This window comes from Pholcus phalangioides, unplaced genomic scaffold, assembly GCF_987345545.1.
Source record: "Pholcus phalangioides strain wild (caught in Gottingen) unplaced genomic scaffold, Ppha-v1.0 ptg000003l_1, whole genome shotgun sequence".
NCBI lineage: Eukaryota > Metazoa > Arthropoda > Arachnida > Araneae > Pholcidae > Pholcus > Pholcus phalangioides.
This window is the reverse complement of record NW_028301596.1, coordinates 32,886,044-32,906,809: the sequence shown is the minus strand read 5'-3', so window position 1 is coordinate 32,906,809 and position 20,766 is coordinate 32,886,044. Positions and strand designations below refer to the sequence as shown.

Sequence of the window (20,766 nt, the reverse complement as noted above, 5' to 3'; positions counted from 1 at the left end):
TCAGCCTGAAATTGAAAGGACTGGAAAAGTATTTTCTTTAGGGATTTTCCATTCAAACAAAGCACAATGAGGACTTTTAGGGATTTTTCCATGAAGATACAAAAAATCGGAAGAATCTGATTTAAAGCTGGAAGATTTTAATAAGGCTGAAAAATCGGAAGCATTGGCACATAGGAATATTTATTTTTTCGAAAAGTGTCTTATTGCTCATTTTTTCTCACACCCATCTATAAATATTATTCACATTGAATAAAAAGCAATAAATAATTCTCACTTTCTGAGGATCAAGTTTCCCTGTTACCATATCCATCATGTCATTATCATCTATGGTTAGAGTGACACCTGGTTTCAAACCATCAATGGTACCTTGCATGAGCTTCCCAGGATCATTTTTCAGATCCACAGCTTAAAAAACAAACATATATAATGAATTTCACCAAAAGTGTTAACGTATAAAATATATAGAAAAAAAACTTTCCAATGTTTCTACACTCACTGCAGTTTGAGTTCTATTGCAAATGCAAAAACACTCTACATTAACATTTCTTTTAATTATCTTTCACCTGCACAGACTTTTTTCTCTGCAGGGCAAGCATACATGTCAAGCTTGGAATCAAGCCTCTCCATAGTGACAATGCTCCTCACCGGGAGGGAGGAATAAAAAAAATTGTTTTCTTATGACTTTTTTTTATATTCAAATCCATTTTTTTTTTTAACTTTACAAAAAAAAAACAGAATCTGACATTCTTATATCAAACTAGCAGTAATACCTTTTTCATATACTGGGAGCATTAAAAAAGTGACAAACCATTGTTTGGGAATCAAGGTAATCAAAATACACATTCCAAAAGTTATTATTGCTGGACATTTTTTTGACACTATCAGGCATTTGCTGATGTGACAAACTTTTGAAATAGCCTAGCATTTAAGTTGGCGGGGGGGGGGTCTGTTTTGCACATTTGCACATACAGAATTTGTGAAAGATTGGTATGAAATTATAGATTTGTACAGAGAACATAACACAGACAGATGCACATAAAATGAATTTTATACGCATGTATATAGATGTCAAGTTTTTCGTTTTACAGTGTCACCTGTGAGTAAAATTTGAACTTTTTCATTCATCAAAAAAAACTCTAGGCCATGATAAGTTATCTTAATTCAAACTGCTCCTTTTTTTATGCCAATTTATTGATTTTGTTATTAATTTGATATTTGTTCTTTGGAGATGTTGTATTTGTGCGACATCATTTTTACTCGATAGGATAATAGAATTCAAAGAAATCTTTGTAAAAAACCCAGAATTCCGTAGTTTTCACGATTTGCCGTACTTTCGTATTTTATGGTAGAAATCCATAGAAACTATGGAAATTCTTAAGTAGTTGGCAAGTATGGGGGCAATACATTTTGTCATATACAACCATGGTGAATTCTGGATTCGGCATGCATGTCCAAGCAAGCTTGAAGGGGGATGTGAGGGAACATTACTTTTTACATGTAAATCTTATCAATTTCCAAGTGAAATAAAATTACAGAAAACTGACCTATGTTTAGTAAAATCGACAAATTTATAAAAAAAAAAAAAGGTGTGACAGCAGTCACATTTTCATGGCAAAACTTTAAAAAAAACGCACATTTGTTTTAAAACCAAAAATTTAACTATTTTAATCAAACAATCAAAGTATTTTTATATGAATTTTCATATTTAAAATATTAAAAATAAACTTGAAAGAGCACAACAAGCATAACTATGGTTGGAAATTTTATTTTCTCAACTATGCATAAAAAAATACTGTTTTAATTATTTACTCTCAACCTAAATTTCACGATGTCCATTATAATCTTATTCACAGATATATGCTTGAAACTGCTTAAATGGAATGTGTCTTATTAACAAAAAACACAATGGCTTTACAGGAATCCTAAAATTATTTTTCAAAAGTAGCAGCTTCTTTTCATATAGAGGTATTTATTCAATCACAAAAAACACAAGTAAAAAAAACAATTTTTCTTACTATAAACAGCGGCCACATTTCCATTTTTAGTGATATTCCACTCATAAACAGCTTGGATTTTTGAAGCAAGATCTGGCATCTCTTTCAGTCTTTGAGCCATCATATCAAATATGCCATGGCTTTTCAAATCACCACCAACCTAAGAGAAGATGCAAAATATTGTACATGGTTTTACGAACTCATTAAATCACATCAGTCTAAAATAACACACATTTTTTTTAAAAGCCTAATATTATTATTCAATATTAATCATTATTAACCATTTCCAATCCACTACCGGATGTAAATCACCTCTAGATTTTTACATTTTTCTCTGTCGAATGCTTTCACCATCCAGCTGACTTCTCTATCTTTCGAATCTCATCGCTCAATTTTGTTTAAGGGCACCTTCGTGGACCTGTAATGTTACAGAGGTGCCAATTCCAATTTAGAATATTTGTGATCCATCTGCTGTCCCGTCTTCTTGCAATATGTCCAGTTCATTTCCATTACAAACTTTTTCCATTTCATTTTTCCCATGATATATTTTACTTTTTGTCCAAATTTCCTTTTAATTTTTTTTCTTACTCTATACATAGCACATACAGACCACATTTATATAGTCAGAACTATGGAATTGCATTACCTTGTCAAATAAATCTTGATACTTGTTTTCAATGTTTTTAGAAGTGAAATTTCCTCAAGCATTTTTTGATCTAAAATTAAAATGAGTTTTTGACTTCCTGACACAGAAAATAGGTTAATCATGTTTCCTAAAACTTTCATTTCAAGAAACATGCCAAAATGATTTTAAAAGACCAAATCATGTCATTGAAAAAAGCTATTCAATGTGACAGTTGGGATTTCAGTCACGATAAGCTCCAAGTTTTTTTTTAAAATTAAACTTTTTTTATTATTTTTAACCTCAAACCACATACAAAAGAAAAAGTTCAACAGAAAATGTACACAAACCTGCTGAGGAGATCTCACAGGCTGACTCATTCCCGCAACTCCTGCCAAGTCAATGTATGCACTGGCTATTACAGGCTTGCCAGTTTCAACGCACTAAAAATCGATAGTAGAATAAAAGCCAACAATGTTTTTTGTTTTTGAGAATAAAAAAATTATAAGAAATAATGAATTCAAGGTAACATACACAAAACAAATATATTCATTAGCATAAAATTATGTGACACCATTCAAAATATTTAAAAAGGAAAGAAAATATGGGAAATTAATTTTAAAAAACTCTTTATTGGAGTTAATGGTGGAAAGAATTCAAATCAGAATGTATATGCATTGAATTATGTTAATTAAACACTCACAAGGCTCTGAAAATGAATTCTGTTTCCTTCTTTCCACATTTCAGTTCTTAAAGTATGTCCTGGAATAATAGGATTTGCAAACCTAGCCTGAAATAAAAATTTTAATAAATATGAATATATCCAAAGTTTTTTATGCAACATGAATACTAAAAGAAATGCCGCACAATTCAAAAATGTGATTCCATCATGAAACAAGTTTATGTGTAACATAGCTATCTTAAGACTATCATAGGCTCTCAGACAAAGTGATTTTTATGAGGCTCCCTACCTGGCTGGAAATACCTCAGGCTCCTTTGAGCAGGGTGGGGCCATGTGTTAAGATGGCACTGGTGCGACAGAAAAAGATCTTTGTGGACTAAATTTTATGACAACTACTACTAACTAACTCAGTTTCCCCAAACCTTTTGTTCCATCACCCCTTCTTCATACATTTTTTTCCCCTCATCGCCCCCAACTCAAGCAAACCCATAGGATCCTGTCATACTCGTAGCTTCTATTCCCCCTCCCCCCCACGGACCAGTCCATCGCCCACCAGGAGCGATATTACCTATTTTGGGAAACACTGATCTAACTACTAAAATGCAAGGTTCATGTTGTACATAGATTTAATCCCGACACAGATACACACATTTAAATACAAAAGTATTGTCCTTATGATAGAAGCATCAATGTGCAAATTTTCACTTTGAAATGTGAATGTGTATCTCTATTGAAACAGGTTACAAAACATTTTAGGAAAATAACCTCCATAGAATAACATGGGTAGAGTAAACATTTAAACATCATTTCCTACATTCTTTTTTTTTCTAAGGATATTGCAAATTCGTACTTCTAGCATGAAGAGGATGATATAGATATGAAGGACAATATAACACTATAACTTTTGTTTAAAAACAGCAAACTGAAACAAAAAGTAACACAAATACACACCATTATTGATTTGAACAATTTGACATCGTAATTAGCATATTGCTTCAAAACGTGGCGAGTAGCATAGCCAAACGAGCAGAGTCCATGTAAAATAGGTTCAGAAAAACCTATGATTACATGAGAAAAAGATATAAAGTCAGCTAATTTGACAGTAATAAAACTTATGTTCTAGTTTCCTTAAAAATCAAAACTCAGTGAATCCTCTGAATTTTTCACAGGAAGTTTTAATACATCTCAACTTCAACTTTATTAAATTACCAGTTAGAATATTTTTTCTAATATTACATTAAACAAGACCTTACCCCCAATTGCAGCAAAATTGGGATCAATATGCATTGGATTCTTATCTCCACACAATCTGTAAAGAGCAGCCTAGAAAACCAAAGTACTAAGACATTGAATAATTATCAATAAATTCCATCCACATATACAGATAAAAATGTTTATTATAAGACATCTGTCACTGCACATTAAGCATTCAAGTTAGCTTGAAGTGAAAATTCACTGTTATCATAACTAATGCTGTGCTCAGTTTTGACTTTCAATTCTTTCGAGAAAGAGAAAAGAATTCCAACCATTTACAAATTAATGCAACTACATTTTTTTTGTTTTTTATACATAAATAAAACTTACGTGAAAATGGCAGTAAAATTTAATATTCTTAAGAAATGAGAAATTATTGTAAAACAATGACTTATCAAATACCCCCCAAAAAGATCTGTTTATTCTGTTATTTTTCCTGGCAAATAAAAAGGTACTGTACATGAACAAGAAATCAGATGAAAATCTTTACCTGGTTGACAGAGACAGTTTCCTCCAAGAATGAATCTGGCTGTCGACTTGGAATTGGCACTACAGGTTTTGCTACAGTCGAACTCCTTTTCCCACCAAAATTACCAGATCCAACAAGGAAAACTGACCATTGGGAATACATAACCTTTTCCTTGGATTCATTGAATGTGTCAACTGCATAGAAAAAGAATACAATCTGAAATTCAACTTGAGAATAAAAAGGATCAACCAAAGAACAGTACTCAAAGATTTTGTATGAAAAATGTTAAAATAAAAAAAATTAAAGCTGAGAAAAAAAAATTTACTGCCAATTCATGAAAATAAAATGTTAATTCTTTTTTTTATACATCAATTCATTATAGTTTCATGCATAAACTTGTATGATAGTTATGACCTAAAATCAGATCAACCTAAATTACCTTCAACAATAACAACAGCTCCTGAACCTTTATCCAAGACATCTAGAACACGAGATTTTGACGACAGTGTAGAAGAAGGTGGTAAAGGTTTGTATAATTCAAGATATTGTTCTCCATGGAGTATCTGGAAAATAAAACCATTTCATTTCTGCATCCATCACATTAAAATAAATTAATTCAGACACTACTTAAACTTATACACAAATAGAAATTGTATACAAAGCAGTACAAATTGTTAACAAGAGTCTCAATCAGGTTTCATTCAATAATTTCGAGAAACATACTCGTGTCGGATCTCCTCCAAGTTTCTCAATTTCATTTCGCAATGCTGGAGAAGAGAAAACAGCTGGCATTCCTGGGATTGTTCCAAATGATGGTAGCACCATGAAGTTTTCACTGTTCTCATACAAGAAATCCAGATATCGAGGCTCATTCGTCGACATACCAACTAAAAATTTGAAGTTGAAAAAAAATTCTTTATTAATTACATTCATTACTAATACAGTCAAATTTGGTTAATTCGAAGCTCAAAAGGGCAGCAGAAAAGTTTGAATTATGCAATTCTTTAATATAGGCGAGATAACTATACTTTTACCAAAAATCAAAAACTCTCAATACTTATAAAAATGTATCAAATGTTATCATTTACTGTGCTTACACAAAACGTAAATGATCATAAAAACTGTTTAATTTGTAAATTTGTAATTTTAATTTTCTTTTTTTTTGGATGCTGTTAAATGTTGCACAAAACCTTCAAGTTGATTCAGACTCTTAATTTTAGATACTGGAAGATGTGATTTTCGAACTTCAACAGCTGTATTTTTTTTTCTAACGTGTCTGTAGCTTCTGCAGTGTTCGAATAGGGATCTCTGTTGTTTTTTTAGATTTGTTATCGCTCTCCTCATGGGAATATTCAACATGACTTTATTTTGTACTTCGCTAACGTCAACATCCACAGGTCTCCCACAGGATTTTTTTTCTAAAGTTAAACTAGATGTATTAACCTTGTTTGGACATGGTGGAAAATGCTGAGCTACACTGATATTCCAAAATCAACTAATAATAATCCTAGAGAGACATTAGTCTCCAACACATTTTATGACAACTAAGATTTTAGCACTCCAGCTTCCAAACATTTGGTTATGAGATTGCCACTCACACACATCCTTTCATATTTCCTGAGCAGTGGCTTTTACATCTGCTCTTGGCAGGTGCTAATCCAAGAACTGGAAAAACTTCAGCTGCCCATGGAAAGACAAAAGCTAGCGTGTGGAAAATGATAGTGAAAACATTGCTTATTGCTAAGAGCCGCAACTAGAAAAAGTTTAGATTTTGTGGATTGCAATTCTTTCAATGATGGCGACACATTTTATTCTGTAAAAGATCATTAATGTAAGGAATAAAGAAATGGTGACCAAAATTTAGCCAGAAATTATGAGAAAATAGACATTTTGCAAATGATGTATCTGAATCAGACCGAATTATTTATTCAAAACTGGACAAAAAAGATCAAATTAAACAGGTAATTTTAACATTAAATTGAATAGAAAACAAAGGGGAATTCCTAAAATTTGAATTAAGAAAGTTTGAATTAGCCGTCATAGCTACCAACTTTTGAAAATGAAAATTAGAGAGATTTTCACATGGACACCCATATTTTATGCTAAAACCACTCCCTAATAAATACAAAAGGGATTTTTCCAAATAAAATTGGGATTTCACACACATGGAAGTCAACCATTGGGAATAAAATCCCTATGCAAAAAACAAGTGAAATTGGAGGCCAAAACTTAAAATGGTGATCTAAAAAATAAATATTGTATTCAATTAGAAACTATGTGAACAAACATTCTGTGCGAATGACCCCAAAATCATCGAACGATGAAAGAAAAAAAAAGCGTCAATTTTTGAACACTGACTTTTTGTGATGCTTGCTTGATGTTTTTTTCAGTTCACATGAGTGATGTCGGTCTTTGTACCATGACCGATGTTTATGTCCGTGACACAACTTGTACAAAAAGGAAAAGTCTGCCCTTTTTTGGAATGTTTGATGAAAGGAAATTCATTGGGAATAAGTATTTTTAAAATCGATTAAATATGTTTTTGCTTATCAGTATTCATGTTTTGTTATATCACACTTACGTAACTTCAACAAAAGAAATTTTGACCCCATGCGTGTCACTATAATTTTCAATTATTATCCAGGACTATTGGATGCTAAGCTATTTCCCTGCACGATAAGACAAACAACCTTCTTGTTACCATCAGAGGGTTTCCTTAAAAAAGGAATTTCCCCATTTACGACATGTGACGTCATTTCAAAAGGGAAAAAAAACAGAGGCGAAAGACTTCATGCCCTACAAGAAATTCCTTAGGGATTGTTTTCATAAATGGGGATTTTTTTTAATGAAGTAGGGCATTTTTAGGGACAATTAGGGATTTTTTGTGATTTTTGTAAAATTTGGGAGATTTAATAACTTTTTGGGAGGTCGAAGGACGAAGCTAAAATTCGGGAGATTCCTGAAAAATTTGGGAGTCTTCGCAGCTATGCCAAGTTCACCTGTATTATAATACACTTAATAATTACCCAAAAAATTATTGCTGTCATTTGGAGAAGATAAAAAAGTTCAAAGGACGTGTTATTTAAATGAGAAAAACAATATGGGAATGAATTTCACCTGCAAGAGCATATAGTATAGCTGCATCATTTTCGTAATGGTAAACTCCAGGGTCCGATTCTATGGGCTGAACTTTCTGACGCTTAGTTGATGGAGAAACGTTTTCACCATTCAAGGCTTCAGACAAACTAACCATGGCCTCTGTAAAGTATATAAATAATATGTAAACAACAATAAAACAATAAACATTGTTAAACGAATATGTATACTCTTATTTAAAAATAGTGCGCAAAGATAATGCTTGACCTTTTATTACCCTAAAACACTGGTTCTCAAAGTTTTGTCCCCTGTGGCTCTCTTACTCAATTTATGATTCACCTGTGGCGCCCTAGAATAGTTTGGTAGATATTTTCTCATGTAAAAGAACAACTTCAAAGCATTTATAGGCACACTAATCAGTTCGCTGTGATGCCCCTGACAAAGGTTGGCCAACACCTCCAGGAGCCGTGATGCACACTTTGAGAAACACTTCTCTAAAAGACGTATAACTGCCAATAAATTAACGCTGCTATTCTAGTCCTGGCGGAGACCAGATGACTTTTCTTGCCAAGTTCACCTCTGCATAATATACAAAAAATATCTGTTTCCTTCACTGCCATTCAAGTTTATTCATACACAAACAATTCTGTTGAAATTTCATCGTATATGTATGAAATTTCATACCAATGATAGAGGATACTAGGAAGTCTGTAGTTCATTGAGTATCAATAGAAGTTATAGAATTAAGACTCGCAGATAACATGTTCTGTAGTTAAATATTATACTAGCCATTGTGTGCTCATGTGGGCATTGTGCTGGACTCTCATCGTAAGGATCCAAGTTCAAATCACATTGGAAGCATAGTGGTGGTCGGCTGAAGTTGGTTTTCGGTGGTTTTCCAAATTTGAATCACAAATATGAGCCGGTCTCCCAATTGAAGTCTCTTTGCAGAGAGCAGGCAGACCTTCAACATGATACTTACATGACATGAAAAATTAAAGCATTTACCACCATTACTTCAAAATATTGAAGACAGATGGCAACACCAGCAAGAACATGAAATCAAAAGTCAACAGATATACATTAGGGCCATGCATATAATACACACTCACACAACATGTTCTAACATGTACTGATTCGTTAGAAATTCTGCAGAGGAATGTGTACAAGGTACATATATGGTTAAGCAGTAGTAGTAAGTTAAATATCACAGATAAGAAAAGCATGTAATGACAACAAACCTGTGATATTAGTAGCTGGCAAGGCATTTGTCATATCAGTAGCAGTTTGCCAGTTGTCCCTAACTGAAGAAAAAAATGGTAAAAAAACTTATTGTTTAAATAAAAATACCTTTAAATTTATTAAAAAGATATTTTTTGGTTATAACCATGCTGTATAACTTTTCTGAGTTTATATCATATATGAAATACATACAAAAGTAAAAATTTGGAAACGAATCATCGCTATGATCTTACCTCCTTCAACAGTCATATCTGTCGGTGGAATGAAAACTTTTCCCAATGATCGCTGCCACTGATCTGAAAGTGAAAGACAGAAAAAAAACTCCATTCCGGATCACAAATTCCTTTGTTGATGTAAAATTATACATGTTACAGTAAATGTGATAGATTGGTGATTATTGCATAAGTACCGCTTTGATAAATTTCTCACTACATTTATCCCTTTTACCAGTAGGAAACATTACCAGTGATTATAAATAATTTCCAATGAGTGGCAAGTTTGATAAATATTGAAAAAAACCATATGCAAATATCACTTAAATTCAACCATTTATCAGTTTTTCTCATACATGATGGGTGCACTATACATAATTTACCATGAAAATTAAATTAAAATAAATGAAAACATTACAGAAAAATTGTTTTGTAATGGTGACTTTCTTTGCATGTATTAACATGTGCAAACAAATCTGACATTACCAATAACATTTATGGTAATGGACCAAAGCTTAGGCATAATGTTAAATAAATTTAAGTAATTCATCAACAATTTATCATACTTACCAATACAGAGCTGGGGCTTACACTACTGTGTTCAAAAATTTTTGAGACGTATTTTATTACAGAAGAATGAATACATATAAAACCTGTTTATTTGGTGTTTCCTTCGAAGTAACTACCCTGCATTTTTGCCATTGTTCATACAAAGATGTAAATGCAGATTGCTGGCTTTTTTTGTCACATCCCCAGTGCCTTTGTCACTGCTCACAACACTTCTTTGGAATCTGGGAATCTTTGCGCCTTAAGCAAATTCTTTATCCAAGGAAAAAGTCACATGGGGCACAAGCAGGGGAATCAGCAGGTGAGCGGTGACGAAGGCACTGGAGGGTGTGATAAAAAAAAAAGGATTGCAATTTGCACTTATATCTTTGCATGAACAATGGAGAAAATACATAATTGCACAGGGTAGTTACTTCAAAGGAAATGGCGAATAAACAGGTTCTATCTGTTTGTCTCATTCCTCATCCTCATTCTTCCATATAACAAAATAAATTGCAGAACTTTTTAAATGTATAGCCATACGTAATCACAGTAAATGCAATAAATTCGCAAAATCTATCCAACTTACCCAAATGGGAAGTGATTGTGCATAATCACCAGATTTATCACATTTACTGTAACACATTTATACTTATATACTTGTAATACAAAGAAATTTACATCAGCAAGTAATCATATTTTTGGTGGGTGTTGTTGAGTATTTTATCTAAACACATTTTTTCATCCTTTTGTTACAGCTGATCATCTCAACCTTGATTTAATGGGGGTTACGTTTGTTAAACTGAGAGTTTGACTACATTTACATACTGATTATATGTTTTCAAAATGAAACTGATATGTTGAAACAACTCAAAGCAACTTGATATAGATTTGTATATTATTTAATTTGATACTTCTCACACTTATATTTAACTTCCACTTTTTTTCAATTATTGTGCACATATGGAAAGAGAGAGCCGTTTTGGATTTATTTTACCAGATTGCTACAAGAACGGTTTCCAGTGGCAATTTCAAGTACAATGAAGTTAACTCTTGAAACTGAATTCCTATTTTTGACATACTAGATTAAAGAATATGCTCACATCTTCCAACCCATCCTCCAGCAGCTTCATATACGCCTCCATTGTCACCGCAATCTTCATGGCACAACCAGACAACAACAGGGCAAACAAAACTTGGTTTGAGTCTGTCAAAAAGTTCTGGAAAAAAAATTAGAGGAAAATTATGATTTTTTTTAATAATTGCATCACTTGATGCATTATTGAATGTTTATATACATATATAAAGAAAATAAAAAGACCCACAAAAAAAAGAAAAACTACCTTGTAAATAATTGTCTTAAATGAGAAAACATGTTAAGTGTGATACACTGTACATAATATTTTTCACACACATATATGCAAACAATTTTAAACATAAAAACTACTTGAAAGAAATACCCGAAGAAAAAAAAACTTGAATGCAGAAAAGTGAACAGAATCAGAAAAGTTTTGTTTGTAGAAAACAGATATTTGACAAAGAAATAAAATAGTTCATGCTGTTAATATAATAGCATCCCAGTGAGTGAAGAGTAAAAAGAGCTTCATTGAGGAGAAAGTATGTATCATCGATACTATGTAAAGAATATTTTTCACGTGTATATTATTGTACAGCACATTAATATAACTTGTTTACTTGGTGCATTTCACTCCCAAACTGAAATTGCGGGGAATGAAAAAAAATCTCGATACCAGAATCACCCAAAGCTTACCCACGGAGAAGACGGGTGCAAAATATTTTGAGTTTGTGTGGATATCTTTAGGATTAACTGAAGTTGGCTTTCCGTTAACACTATCTATAATTGTTCTGGCCTTAAACTCAGAGGCAGAGCCTGTAAAAAATATATCAAATGAATGTAGAACCAATCATGCAGATAATCATGCAGCATGCACCAATTAGTCTTTTATTAAGCGTTTTCATCTAGAATTTTAGACTTGTGATTGCAGCTCTGAAAAATTAAATTCAGTCACCTGAGAAAAATTCTAACTCACTGGTTTTATAAACCTTAGGATCTTATAAATGATAAATTATTCATTAATTTTTATTATAATTTACAATATGGTTTATTCAATTTGCAATTGTATCCACCAGATATCCGTAATATGAAACAATTCCTAACTGAACAACATATGCAAGACCTTAACTAAAAATCAATTAGACTACTGGACTCATTGGATACAAAAACAAACATCTGTTACAATATATGTACAGGGTGATCATAAAATAACTTTGTTTTATGCAGTCGCTAGAGGCTCGTACATCAATAAACATGTGGATGAAATACGAAATACTGGTGTTGCAGAGCATGTGCTTGAAAAGAAGAACAGAAACAAAACCCAGCTCTCACTGTAAGGTTACAGCAACAAAAAAATTCAGATAGCAACACTCACTTTTGTGCATTGCAAAAAAACTATAAATGACATTGGAATGGTACCTGTACCATGATTAATGCTGGCACTAGACACAAAGAAATATGTGGGAAAAAAACCAATGCAGATCAGATTAATGTTGTAAGAAGCCCGCCACAGAGAGGTTAGCTCACCAAATCCTTGGTGAAATCTTCTTTGTCAGCATCTTGTGCAGGCATTTAAGGTGCTACGCAGGGTTTAAGTTAGATAAAAAATTTGTTTAGCAAAAAAAAGCGAAATTGGAGGGTAAAAGCTTTTGCAAAATGCTACAATGCTAATGATGGATGGTTGGGTGTGTCTACTCATTTCGTACCTCCTGTACGCATTTTTGCGAAAGTAGCTGCTACTTCTTTCGCATTCTAAGATTTTCTTTTGCATTTTGCAAAAAATGTGACCGTAGCTTAAACCCTGTGCTACAGGTACCGTTCTAATGCCATTCATGGTTTTTCACTGTGCCCACCACTTATCAATGCATAAAAGTGAGAGCTGGCATTTGAATTCTTTGAAATTTTGTTGCTGTGGCCATGACTGCGAGAGCCAAAGTTTTGTCTATCTTCATTCTCACATAGTTTGAAATATTTACATCACAAATTTCATTTGCCTTCATTGATTTTTGCGATTGCTAGGGACACTTGTACATTGGCAAAGTTATTTTATGACCACCCTATAACTCTTCTGACATCAGGTCATTGTCAAAAGATTCCACAGAGAGCATATCGGAAGAAATATATTTTAATAATTTAAAATTTACACAAAAACTATTACATCAATTTTAAAATCTTTAGATTTAAATGATCAAAGTTTTCATTTCAATCTGAAGTTTTGATATTAGAAAAGAGGTTTGTCAACTAGTGAGATCAGGATGGAATGCAGAAAGAATAATGATCAATTATACATAATTATAACTCGCAAACATAAATTTAAAATTATGTTTGAATAAATATATAATGTACAGTCAGTCATTTATTTTATTGCAAAGAGAATTAGACTAACCAGGTGGAAGAATGTCCTCAGTAAGTCTTGAGGCAGCCACTGGTACAATAGTGTTACAATGGATATCATATTTTTCACCTTCGATTGCCAAAGTATTGCTCAGCCCCAGAAGACCAAGTTTAGCTGAATGAATAAGAAATGTTATTAATACACGTATATAAACAGAAATAAAAATTAGACTACAGCATCTACATATCTTGCACAAAAGTGACATATTATATGTACAGAACCCCCCCCCCCCCCCCAATACCTGTTATTTTTGAACAACGAAAACCTCTGAACAATGGCCTCATTTCCTTGAAATAGAAAGCATCTTATTGGATTAACATTAAGGTTAACCTCTGAACAACGATTGCCACATAACGGCTACTTTTGGAAATTAAAATGAAAGAAAAATAACCCTAAAGATTTTTTTTGGAGGAGTTTCTCATAACTTGAGTTCTTTTAACACAAAAATAACTATGGGTACTTTCCTATGTCAATGGCTTCCAAAATATGGTTCAAAGACCCCGGAGGGTCCTCAAGTAGATGCTAACGGGTGCACTAGACAAGTTCCAGAAAGAAAAAAGCAGAATTTAAGGTTAGAATTTGGCAAGTGGCTATGTCATGGACCAGACAGCTCTTATTTTCCCATGCTGTTTTGAACAAGGGTACCCGGGTAAGCACCAATTGAAAATACTGCCCTAGATAAAAAAACAAAAAATAGCTGATCACATTGAAGGATGAATCTGATCAGAAGAATGCATGTTCTAGGATACCAGAATACAAGCACAACTATACGCATTTTTCTTTCGTGAAATTTTAGAATGAAAATAACAATAGAAAATCACAAATAAATTTTTTCAGGAAAAACTTCACGTATGCAAAATAAGTGTCATGTGCTACAAAACTGCTTCTTCTAATTAATTATTGCATGAATTGTTATAATTCTACAAGCAATCAAAAAATTAATACATGTTCCAGAAATACTGAACCTCCTAACAATGGTAACCTCCCAATAATGGCCACACTTGCTCGGTCCCGTTAAAGGCAGTTGTTGAGAAATTTTTCACTATGTGTACAATGGCTTTTTATGAAATTAATTTCTAAGGATTGCTATTTTTATTTCTTATGCAAGTAATCTTATTTCTCAAGAACTAAACCTAGATTATAATTTTATAGAAAATTCTGAAGCCTTCGGGGCATAATGGGCAAGTTTGATAAAAATTTAGTTTCTATGTAATGTAACACAAAGGTCTCTACATATAAGCAACTTTCACTGTATTTAATGTAATATACACACAGTATAATTTCAAAAAATATACTTACGATACACACGGTGCATAGCTACCACAACACACCACATTTTACTGGCGAGCTGTTGATTCTAGAGGCATACTTCCCATTAGGAAAAGTATCCAAATAACTTATACGCAGTACACAGATATGTCATTCATGTTGCAAGAGGTTATATTGTTATTCAAATAAAAAATTAACTTTTTTATACCGACACCCGATGCTCAAAAATCCAATCAGAGGGAGTTGTTGTTTTGTATCTCCTGATGCCAACAAATAAAATGTCCACGTTTCTAAATGCATTATTCACAGAGATATTTGAATTCAAAAATCGGAGAAAAGTTCGAAAAGAACAGTACACACATAAACTAATAAACAATGCTTCTTTACTTCATTTATATGATTATTTATTTTGATTATAATTTATTATACTGAAATTATTTCTTGCATTAATTCGTAATTACATCAGAATTAATATATATATATAAGTATTTTTTATACTGTTAATTCTGTGTTTTCAACAACTGCAAAATTTATAAATTCTCAATTTTAAACAATTGCTGGAATATAAATTTTATTAATTCTTAAATTTCATCAATTCTGGAACTTTTTTATAATTTTGAATTTTGGGAAAGAAAGGCATAAAAGGTAAAGAAGCATTGTCTAAGTTTGTGTGATTCTTTCCCAAATTTCTGATTTTTGAGTTCAGTGAATATTGCCTTTAAGGCCTCAGGAGAGATGGGGAAACAACTTTCTAATTGGGTTTTTGAGATCATGGGTGTATGCATGGAAAATTAATTAATTTTTTAATAACCATACAAACTTGCAATATGAATGACAAATCTGAGGTCCACACGTTATCTGGATACTTTTCCATATTGAAAGTAGGCCTCTAGGATCAATGATCCCCCAGTAAAATGTACAAGCATATTTACATGATGAATTTATACCAAGTAAAAAATAAATTATTTTGAAGAAAAACTTATTCGATACGTGTAGCTAAAAATACTTTAAACCTGATACTAATCAAAAAATTTTTTATAAAAACAAAAGAACATTACATCAATATACATTACCTGATGAATAATTAGCTTGGCCAAAATTTCCATATATACCAGCCCCTGAAGCAGTCATAATTACTCTATAAAAAAATGAAGCCTATTAATTTTATTTTGACTGCATGACATGCAAAAAATTTCCATTTATTACAACTACTAGAAGTTAAAGTTGCTCTATATTTAGAAGTAACAATGAGAACAATGATTTAAGACAGTGGCTTCCTTCACTAGTGATCATATACCTATAATGCCTTCATAATGGTAACTGTATAAGTCAGGTAACTTCTAATCACAGTAAGCACAGCAATGTTCTTAGCTTGACAGGACCCCCCCCCCCCAAAAAACAGTATTGGGCAATGTTCTCTGGGAACCATGATGCACACTTTGGACATCACTGGTTTAGGGGAGTAAGATGGTGCAAAAACAGTAAACTGAAAAATTACCATACTTCAAAAACCTGTTGATGTTTTAGAAACATGAAAATTTTAGAGTGATAATTAAAAGGAGAACTAAACATTTTTCAGTGAAAAAAGTTTTATGAGTGCTACACAGTCTCAGAAAAAAATTGTTGAATTTATAGCAAAAGGTCAAAACCTGGAAAAAAGTATAAGGACACTGGAAAATCTTTTACGTACAAAATCATTTTAATAACCAAGAGAATCACCCTTTTTCTCTATAATCTTTATCATTCTGGATGCCATTGATCAAGATAAGTCATAAATAACTTGCTGTGGAATATTCTTCCAAGCCTGTTTGATTGCAGTCATGCTCCTCAAAATTATTTTCACTGGAAAATGTTAAGTTCCACTTGCAATTATCGCTTGCTCTGAAATTTTCATATATTTACATATACAAGTTTTTGAGATATGACAAATGTTTCAGTTTCTCTTAAACTTTTCCCACCACTTTAGCATTAATCATCAACACAATGCTACAAAAACTTGAAACCTTTAGTTGTGAATCAAACTAACATTAAAAACTATTTTTAACACAATCTTGTTTCCCCCCCCCCCCAAATGACCAATTATAAATTCATCATTGAAACTCACAGAAGAAACAGTAAAAGAAAATTTTTTATTTTTGCTCACTAAATGTGATTCTCTGCATTTTTTTTTCTGATAAAACATATGATATCATGAAGCATCATCATGTATGAAAACACATAATTAGACCATTACCTCCCATATTTTTGTTTCCTGAAATATGGCCATGCTGCTTTTGTGACCATAAAAGAGCCTCTGAGATGTATTCTGTGAACAATATCTGAAATTGAATACGTAGTATATTAATATAAAATATTTGAAATTAGATTCCCAGCTTTACAAAATTGATAATGGAATGGTGGTAAATAATGATTATAATAAGATGTACAATGCATAATAAAAAATAGGATTGAAATATGAAGAGCTTGGTTCTAAAGCAAATCAAGCCCCTGAGACAGAAATAGCTCTAGGGCTGTGAGACCTACGCGGCTGCATGAAGAACTGTTATGAGAGCAGTGCCGAAATCAAAGGTAAAGGGGGAAATGTTCTTTTCAAACAAAATTACTTGTTTGTAAAATTCAAACTAAGGATATATTAGATGAAATGCTTGGTACAAAACTTTTTTGATGAAGCTGTGAGTTGTCATAACCGTTTTACTGATACGTCAGAGGGACACCAAAATCACAGGTGGAAATTTTGTCTTGAGCTAACCTTGATATGAGAAATATTTTTTTAGATAATCTGCATTAAAGTTAATTTCCTTCCACACATACAGCTAGAAAATGAAAATAATGTCTGTAATTTGCAGACTAATAATAATTGAATTTAAGACACAATCAACTACATCTTGGAAAAGGTCTAATGTGAAGGAGTCACAAAATAAATGAAAACTATTTCACTGAACAATTGATATTTCAGAGATAATAATGAATATAACTAGTGAAACCATGATATGCCCAGACTCAATCACAAAGAATATAACTATAGTGATCTCTCACTTATATGTTTCTCTCAAAGAAGATAATTTTCTGCACTCCCAGTCAAAGATATAAAGATATAGGTAAATAATGTTATTCACTTAGATGCCTCTCTCCCTTATGAATTTTTTTCTTTGCTCTCTTTCATCGATGCATAACTGAGAGATCACTTTGTATGAATATAACTGCACAAATATAGCTACAATTTTTTTTTCATAATAAATGGCAAAAATTCTAATTTTAATGCAAAAAATATTGATATACCCCAATCAGCTTCAGTCATTTTCACAAATGACTTGTCTCTCAGAATACCAGCATTGTTGATCAGTATATCTGGAATTATAGACAAAAAAATTATTATTCCATAGCAATAATATGCCTACCATGCTTTAGAATAAATGAGAGCAATAAATTTCTTCTGACAATTCATGCAGGAAAAGCAAACTTTTTGACAATATTTCTAAGTATAAAGAAAATGAGTCAAACAATGCTATAGTTTTCGTTCACCAAGTGGCTCATTTGAAGAGTGATAAAATTGTCAGTCTTTAGAATTGTCACGAGTTCAATACTTAGTCCTTGGAAAAATTTTCTAGACACAAAGATGACCACAAAAGCAATTGCTATGTAAGAAGTCCTGCCCCTGGGTGGATAGCATACACCGGTCTCTCAATGAGAGATAATGAAAATAAAAAAGTGTAGAACACTACCATCTTCCGGCTATAAACTTTAGTTCCCGATCTAATTTTAACTAACCCTTGTTAACAGAGAATAACCATGGTGCAAGAAAAATTATAATGCATAAAGTTATTGAAGTTATTCAAACGTGCAATGGAAGGATTACACAAAAAACTCACCAATGCGACCGTAATTATCAATCGCTGTCTTCACTATTTTATGCCCTTCCTCAACAGAATCTAGAAAAATACATTAATAAAAGATGCTTTTATATAGCATTTTTGATTTGACACCACTGGATTATGCGAGTGGTAAAACTTGAAAATTTGATGCATTTGTCACACAAGATTTCAGAACTTAAATTTATCAAAGTTACAAAAATAAACTCATAAAAGGAAATGACAAATACATTAAACTACCATTCAATTAAACTATTAAAAAAAAGATGATTTTAAATGTTTCAAGTATGCATGGATATGTGTTTATTATGGAAACAAAAACTTAAATTGTAACTAATGTTCTAATTAAAAACATCGACTATATGAAGTATTTTCATCCAGTTTAATCGAAATTATATTATATACAGTAATCTCTAATGTGGTGCAAAATGTGGAACAAGAAAAATATGTATAAGTGAGAAATGCAAATAAGTGAAAATGAGGGGAAAAAAACGTACTTAAATATTTATAACATGAAAATAGATATATGCAAGTACTTAAGTAGAATGTATGCATTGGCCTTGTTCTTAAAATGTAGGAAAACAATGTTTATTCATAAAATTCAGATGAACACGCTACCCTGTGATTGCAATGCTATTACATCATTATATTTGTGACTTCTCAAAATATTTTTGAAGAAAGCTTTAGTTGCCTATCCATGAAAACAGCTTTTTAGCGCTTCTATAGCATTTGCAAATATCATGGGAATTTTTTTTTGACGTGAATATGTTTTTTGAATAATCTGACAATATTTGGAGCATTTGCAAAAAGTTGCATGACAAAATTCTTTAAACACTCATATCTCAGGAAGTACCTAACACTCAAAAGAACTGGTATCGTCAGATTCATATTGGAAAGGTGCATTCAATGATATCACTTCAGTTTCAATACCTCTTCCCACCTGGCACTAGCCCTGATTTGTAAAAAATTGTTTTAGCTATATCTCAAGCAGTTCACAATGAAAATAGATGACATTGGTATCATTTGTTAGCTATTCCAAAGACAAAGCCAATGATAGTCAGTATCTACCAATGATTCAAGGCACAAAATATTATATATATTCAAGTCAAAACTTGCGGTTGTGTCTATGACACAGCCTAACCCAATTTTTTAATTATCTTCAGCATCAACCTCTTCATAATTGTAGTTGTGCAACTGTGCATTACTATCACAATATTTTGTAGTTCTTGTAAACAAGTTATCATCAAACATTTTTTTGTTCATTTTCAATGAAACTGATAGTTGCTTTCATTTATTCATTTTGAAATATAGCAAAGATAATACAGGTTAGAATAACTAGATGAACTCAAAATGCAGTCTCAAGTGAAAACAAAATGCACCATCTTTCTAAATAACATGCCACTGGTTGAAACTTGTCCCTCATCAATGCCTGTCTCTCATCACCAGGATCGTCTTAAGAGAATCATGAGCCCACGGCCAAGTGATTTTTTTGAGACTGAGATCTTACCTGGGAAATTCTTGAAAATTTTAATCAGTTATCTTATCTTAATCTTATTTTTGTGAGGCCCCTCTTTTCTTGAGGAACCCAGTCCATGCCAGGGTCGGCCCCACACGTTAAGACGACACTGCTCATCACATCAATTCAACTTATCCCTTCAGTTGAAATTCCTAGCACCTATGGAGCAGTAGGCCTATGGTTTATCAATACTCAAAAGCCTCACTTGCACAATGATGATAGATACCAGAATCCCACATTGAGGTGTACGTAGTGCAAAAGATCTTACAACGGGAACCCCACTCAGATTGATATCCAGTCAGTCATAAGCAGCTATGTAATCTTACAAAAGAAGAGAATGTATATGTGCTTGAACACAAATATACTCACAACAAATGTAACTAGCCATAATAGTTTGTTAATTGAGAAGATATTTTTAGATTCTTTGAAGAAGCATCTCTGAAAAAAATCACTTTTTTTGTGACAGATAACTAAAAGGTATGCTGCAAAATGAGCCGCATAAATGAAAAGTCATTCGAATGAAAA

At 32.3% G+C, this 20,766-nt stretch overlaps 1 protein-coding gene across 1 annotated transcript in view; it reads right to left on the bottom strand.

Moving 5' to 3' along the window:
• The window catches only part of Mfe2 (peroxisomal Multifunctional enzyme type 2), a 59,650-nt gene that overhangs the window by 30,965 nt on the left and 7,919 nt on the right, over nucleotides 1-20,766 (bottom strand). Inside the window, exons 4-21 of the mRNA XM_089247518.1 lie at nucleotides 18,726-18,785; nucleotides 18,136-18,204; nucleotides 17,090-17,174; nucleotides 15,930-15,994; nucleotides 13,579-13,701; nucleotides 11,221-11,337; nucleotides 9,593-9,655; nucleotides 9,359-9,421; nucleotides 8,139-8,279; nucleotides 5,745-5,908; nucleotides 5,461-5,584; nucleotides 5,043-5,215; nucleotides 4,552-4,621; nucleotides 4,250-4,356; nucleotides 3,320-3,406; nucleotides 2,967-3,059; nucleotides 2,016-2,154; nucleotides 275-405 (exon numbers count right to left, since the gene is read on the bottom strand). Of these exons, the coding sequence (XP_089103644.1) occupies nucleotides 275-405; nucleotides 2,016-2,154; nucleotides 2,967-3,059; nucleotides 3,320-3,406; nucleotides 4,250-4,356; nucleotides 4,552-4,621; nucleotides 5,043-5,215; nucleotides 5,461-5,584; nucleotides 5,745-5,908; nucleotides 8,139-8,279; nucleotides 9,359-9,421; nucleotides 9,593-9,655; nucleotides 11,221-11,337; nucleotides 13,579-13,701; nucleotides 15,930-15,994; nucleotides 17,090-17,174; nucleotides 18,136-18,204; nucleotides 18,726-18,785 (1,874 nt within the window). The remainder of the gene's footprint in view (nucleotides 1-274; nucleotides 406-2,015; nucleotides 2,155-2,966; nucleotides 3,060-3,319; nucleotides 3,407-4,249; nucleotides 4,357-4,551; nucleotides 4,622-5,042; nucleotides 5,216-5,460; nucleotides 5,585-5,744; nucleotides 5,909-8,138; nucleotides 8,280-9,358; nucleotides 9,422-9,592; nucleotides 9,656-11,220; nucleotides 11,338-13,578; nucleotides 13,702-15,929; nucleotides 15,995-17,089; nucleotides 17,175-18,135; nucleotides 18,205-18,725; nucleotides 18,786-20,766) is intronic.